We start from the raw sequence: 6401 nt of genomic DNA on the forward strand, positions 1-6401 counted from the left end.
ATCAATATCTATAACATTGAAATAGTTAAGTGTTCCTTATGAGCAAACAGAATTAGTAGGGCTAGTTTTGGACCAATCTCGATCTGGTATAATCCAAAAATTCGGATTGTAATCAGTCAATCTTTTTTATGAAAAAAATTGATCTTTTCTACATTAATTTAATAAGAGAACATTTTAAACCAAAGCCCACTAATGATAGGTCCAACTGGCTTCCGAATTAGCTCCACATTTTTGTATCTAGTTGATTACTTGAAAGCTTATGGTCCTTTTGACTTTTAAAAGTATTTGATTTTTAAGTAAATAATGACTTATTGAAATTTGCCTCTAGTTTTCTCTTAATTTGGTCAACTTGTAACTTATTGTCAGCAATGAGAGAATGCTTCTTCTTTCTATTGAAATCAAATTCAATATCTATTGCGGTTTTACGCCTTAAGTTATGGTTTTCTGGCTTTGATACTACTAGAATTCACATTTTTTTTTTTATTTTCAGGTATTTGCCCGTTTTTCACGTTCTCTAGTTTTGTCACATTATCACGTTATTGACAATTCATATATCACCTTATTGGCTTTCAAAATAAAGCACAATTGATAATCTTAAAATCCTTGAAGATATAGATTATGATTTTAAAGGCTTCGACACTACTTTCTCGAAGAACTTATTTGAATTTTTTAAATTTTTTCATGAACTCTCGGTTTTACTTTGTCTTTTTACTCTTATGAAATTTGCTGTTCATTGGCCCGGCTTCATTGGCTTCTCATGGAAGAATAGATGAGCCGATATTCTGAGATTAGTAGATAGCTGATGGCTTTCATGACTCTGAAAACAATTGTTTTTCAAGTTAGAAAAACACTTTAACTTCGAAATTCTGTTCCTTTATTGTCTGTTTGTTATCTGGTCTCGTTAATTACAGGCCAAATATGACATTATTCTTGCGAAGAAAAGATTGGAAAGGGATTGGTTTCACACAATCTAATGTTTTTAAAGAAATCGTTGACTTTACTGGCTTCGACCCGGAAAATAATGTAATTTTTTTTATTTTTGTCATGCTTGACGTTCTTTCTGTAGACGTAACTCATGTTCTGGATAATTGAAATTCTCAAGGGCTTCCTTTGGAACAATATACGAACCTATATAGTTATTTCGTTTTGTAATAAATGGCGTTCATGTCTTTGAAATTTTTTTTTTCGAAAAAAATTAAAGTGTTACTTTAGTTTGCATTTTTTCATTTTTGTCTACTTGCTACCCAGCTTCATTTATGAGAGGTCACATAATACATTATCGGTGCTCGCAGAAAGTGCAATCGAATTTATTTTTTTGTCCATAGTATGGCTTTACGGTTTCGAAAGCGGTTTCTGCCAAGTTTTAATTGATTTTTTGTTGTTTTTAATTATTTTTTTTTGTAACCGCATAAAAAGTTGAGTACCGGCAATTCTTAATCCCTTCTATAGAAGCATTGGTAATCGTTCACCTATGGGATATTTTCGTTGATTTCTAATGGTTTTCATTACTTTGAACTTAATTGTTTTAAAAAAAATAAGCGAATTTTTCAACTTTACTGTTTTTTCTTTATTGTCTAATTGTTACCAAGCTTTTTAATTGACTACTCCCATATCTTTTATGTTGAATTTTAAGTTATTTTGTTTAATATCAGTTTTATCTTACGCTATTTTGACTTTGTTATTAATTTTTGTTTTTTAAAACGGACATGAAGTATTTGATGTAATTAATTTTTGTTGTTGTTGTTTGATTTTGCTGTTCGTGTTGACTCGTTTTCTTAATATTTGCACATATCATGAATCTAATGCACCATTTTTACTCCACCACTGAGTTAATGGCTTTGGAGGCTATTTTTTCTTTCACTCACCAATTTTTTTTTAAAAAAAACACTTGAATTTCTGGGTTTTTCTATGTTCCTCGTTTGGTAGACAATCATACCAAAATTGTGGATGAGCGGGTTCGGAACCTTGTGTGCGATCGCACATTACCGAGTCGCCTTGTCTTATGTTTGATCGACTATAGCTGAAACTAGACTGAAATATTTCATGTGAGGTGTACTGTCGGCGAGGTTCTGATTTCAAAGAAATGGTGCCATTACTTCATATATTGTATATGTTTTCAAAATGAGTCCTAATGCTAATTTAAATTAATAAAAATGTTTTGGACTTGATTTAGGATGAGTTTAATCTCACAGTTTTTCCCTTTTGAAGTCTCGCTTTTTCATCATAAATCTAAATTAAAAGCTGAAGTATATAGTCAGTTATGGCGGCGGTTCAAATGCAGTTTAGGAGGATTTTGAGAGCTTTCTTTGGAAATTTTTAATAGCCGCCCTCATCTTCTCAGCCGGCTATTATAGCGCTCCTATTTTTTTTTTTTACTTCGTCGAATAAAAAAATGTTTCGCTTTACCTCATTTTGCCGCCTTTTCAACATTTTGCGTGAAATCTTTTTGACTTCTCTAGGCTAGTTTCTCTCTTCTCTCATTCTGCTAAAAGTGATTTTGAACATCAGTTGCTCAGCAAAGCAATTCAAAATGAACAGTCAGTATAAAAAATTGAAGTCAGAAATAGAAACGGGATAAACCCATAAAGCCCAATTTTAGATGCCCGCTATTTGAACGTCGGTCCTATAAGTATTAGTTACCTCTCTCTAATGCTTATTGTTATTGATAGTAGCCCCTGTAGCCTCTCTCTAAGAAACAGAAGTATGTTCAACTACGAAATGCCATCAAAATAAATCGGACTTAAAAAAATGTTTTTGTACGAAAATCTTTTTTTTTTCAATATCTTCTGTTATTTCAATCCCAGTCATGCTTATTGGAATCAACGGCGGCTATTTTCCGGCAATCTGCCGGGTATGTTTACACTGTTCAATGTACTTATTGAACAGTTGAAAGTTTTGAATTCACCTGGTTGGGGTATTATGGTTTTAAAAATCTACTCTTGTCGTTTTGTTTCAGACATTAAATGAATGGTTACATGATACTGTAGTTCATTTACTTGTTTCAACAGTGGAGGTATAACCTAATAAATTGTAGCCAGTCAGTCCATACAAGTCATCAGATCAAACGAAATCCTTTTTACAGCACGCAAAATAGGTTGCAGCAGGCGACCATCAGAAGTTCAGGGATTCCAGGAATCGTTTCTGGAACCCAGTGGTGAGTACATCCAGACGGTGTCCAAGATTGGTTCTAAGAAAACCATCATGGTCGCCAAACGTCTTCCGGGAACCCTACGACGCAAACTCCGAGAGAGTTCTGGAATGGGAATCGGAAAACCGAGTGTCTCTCACGCTCTAGTTGTCATTTTCCTTGAATTTTTTGCCTGGGGTCTGCTAACATCCCCGATGTTGACTTTAACAATCGAAACTTTTCCCCAGCATTCGTTTTTGATGAATGGAATAGTACTGGGAATTAAAGGAATGCTGTCCTTCCTTTCAGCCCCGCTCCTTGGAGCTCTTTCAGACGCCTGGGGACGCAAATCTTTCCTGCTAATCAGTGTATTTTTTACTTGCATGCCCATACCCCTCATGATGATCAACTCAATGTGGTTTTTCACGGTATTTGCTCTTTCGGGAATATTTGCTGTAACCTTTTCTGTGGTTTTGGCGTACGTTGCAGACGTTACAGCTCCTGAGGAACGAAGTCTTGCGTATGGTATGGTGGCTGCAACTTTTGCTGCTAGTATAATATTCAGTCCAGCAATTGGCGATCGTTTAGCGCAAGAGTACAATGACGTGTTGGTAGTTGCTCTGGCAACGGCAATATCGGCCTTGGATCTCTTTTTCATTCTGGTCGCAGTTCCCGAGTCACTTACAGAAAAGATACGTGCTGTTTCTTGGGGTAAGCCAATTTCGTGGGAAAAAGCGGATCCCTTTTTAGCTCTTCGAAGGATTGGCCAGGATCAAGTTGTAATGCTGGTTTGCGGAACCGTTTTTTTGTCCTACATCCCAGAAGCTGGCGAATTTTCTTCATTGTTTCTGTACTTGAAACAAGTTATCCACTTTTCACGTGGAGAAGTCATCGTTTTTATTGCAGTCGTTGGAATCCTTTCAGTGTTCGCACAAAGTTTATTCCTTAGTTTTTTGGTGAAGGTGCTGGGAAACAAGAAGACAATTTTGTGCGGATTGGTGTTCCAGCTAATGCAATTGTCGTGGTTTGCGGTGGCGAGAGAACGATGGATGATCTGGTGTGCCGGATGTCTTGCCGCAATGTCAAGTATAGTCTATCCAGCTATTTCAGGACTGGTGTCAACAAACGCGGAACCAGATCAACAGGGTGTTGTGCAAGGAATTGTGGCGGGGGTGCGGGGACTCTGCAGTGGGTTGGGTCCAGCATTGTTCGGTTTCAGTTTCTACCTTTTTGACATTCAGCTGAAGTTTGATGAACAAACTGACGGCGGGGTTCCGGCTGCACCACCTGGGGCGATTAAAGGCCAACCTGCAGACCCCAAGAACCCTACTGATGATGCAACAGACGATGTTGACTACTTCATCCCAGGTCCCGCATTTGCAATTGGAGCAATATTGGTCATCTTCAGCTTATTCTCAGCCACACTCATACCCGAAAACTTTTCAAAAACGAACAAAAGCAGCCAATCGCCAAGCATTTTACCCAAAACTAAGTGTTCCATCAAAAATAAGACAGCAAAGGCTAGCCCCTCCCTCTCAGACGCCGAAGATGAAGAGGAAACGGAAGGGTTCCTGATTGGAACGAAAAATGTGAACAACCCGAGTGGAGGGGTAGCAGAGTTATCAGTTCCGCTTATCAAACCTGCTTCCGATGATCACCACCCTATGAATGACAGTTTAATTCACAATGCATGAAAATATGCTATCCTGTTCGCATACAACCGTAGATACCCCACGTCCACTAATCCTTGCCCATTTTCGGGAGAGGGGAGGGTTGTGGGCTGTTTCTACCCAAATGCTATGCCATAGTTGCACAATTTAATGAATGACAATGAGAACATTAACCTCCTGCTTTGAAATCGTAAAACGGGTAATTGGAAAACAAGTTTTCAACACAAGCTGCCTAGCCAGACTACACAACACTCGTTTTCAAGATTTGGCGACAGATGCAATAGAATAGGCTATACGATGTTAATATATTTTTGAAAGGACTCTCGAAACTTGCCGTTTGAGAGAAGACTTAAATGTCCATGACTGTTTTAACCTAAGTGATTAATTTACTATCAGTAGTAGCTGAACTTAAATTTTACATTGGTGCTTTCCTTTTCTTTTCGTTGGTGTAAGAACATTATCGTTATTATATTAGTGTATTGAAAGTTTTACTTTTGCTTTGTTATCAAAATTATTGGTTGCAAATTTAATCATTTCCCAGTTTTTTTTTGAGGTATTGAGCTGCTAGATGAAATGCATCAATATCGACCAAACTACCAGAAAAATTGTACTAAGCAGGAGTTCAAAAGATATCTATAAAAATCTGCAATAGACATGAAGGCTCGGTATCGTTTTGTCGCGCACAATACAATTTTTGAATATTGGATTTGATAATCTTTGATGTTTCGAGTTGTTTTTAATGAGAATGAAATAAAATAAAATGCTTCGTTAATATTTTTCCTCGCTATATATTATTAGAGAGAAAAGGGGTGGGTAGAGGACTTTTTTATTGCTCTCGGGCGAATTACGAAGCAATTATTGTAAATGTGTGTGTCGTTTTACGACTCGAATAGGAGTATCTGCAGTATTGCACAGTTTTTTTAGCTGAAGCAAGTTTGTTCAAGACCTGAAATTTGACGGTTTTTTTCGAACATTTACATCTGCTTTTGTACGTTAACATCTGTTTTCAAACGTTGACTCTTGTTTTCGAACGTTGACTTCTGTATTCGAACATTGAAATTGACTTCTGTTTTAGAACGTTGACGCTGACTTCTGTTTTCGAACCTTGACGTTGACTTCTGTTTTCGAAAGTTGACGCTGAGTTGTGTTTTTGAACGTTGACGTTGACTTCTGTTTTTGAACGTTGACTCACGTTTTCCTACCCACCTACCTACCTATCAGACCCCTGATTACCCCCCCCCCCGCCTACCTAATCACCCCCGTACCTTCTCCTATAACTCTCACCCATAACTACCCTTCCCCCTAACGTACCTTACCACCCCTCCCGCCAACACACCTCCCTCCCGCCAACATACCTACCCCCAAACCCGCCAGCATTCATAACTAGAAATTTATAGTTTCTATCTTTATCGTGCTTTGTTTCTATTTCTTCTTTGATTTTTCTGGAATAGGTGTGATAATTAAGAGTTTTTAATTGTAGGACTCTTCGGATCGTTTCCTGTATTCGAACTGGCTAAGTTTTTTATTGCAACATTTTTCCTTGGCATCTTGTCTTTTGGAGTGACTTATGCGCCCTTGACTTTCTGTTTTGAGTGATCTGAATT

The 6401-nt window shown here is 37.4% G+C and overlaps 1 protein-coding gene across 1 annotated transcript; it reads left to right on the forward strand.

Moving 5' to 3' along the window:
• Positions 1-2926: 2926 nt before the first annotated feature.
• On the forward strand, positions 2927-5338 carry LOC142336297 (hippocampus abundant transcript 1 protein-like). The gene has a single exon (XM_075385013.1). It carries the CDS (start codon positions 3202-3204, stop codon positions 4819-4821), a length of 1620 nt encoding a protein of 539 aa, XP_075241128.1. The 5' UTR covers positions 2927-3201; the 3' UTR covers positions 4822-5338.
• The last annotated feature ends 1063 nt before the right edge of the window (positions 5339-6401 follow it).

This window comes from Convolutriloba macropyga, chromosome 3, assembly GCF_964194025.1.
Source record: "Convolutriloba macropyga chromosome 3, txConMacr16.3, whole genome shotgun sequence".
Lineage (NCBI taxonomy): Eukaryota > Metazoa > Xenacoelomorpha > Acoela > Convolutidae > Convolutriloba > Convolutriloba macropyga.

What these genes read in the sequence shown, in the direction of transcription:
- LOC142336297 (XM_075385013.1), top strand. Translation starts at nt 3,202, where the DNA reads ATGGTCGCCAAACGTCTTCCGGGAACCCTACGACGCAAACTCCGAGAG.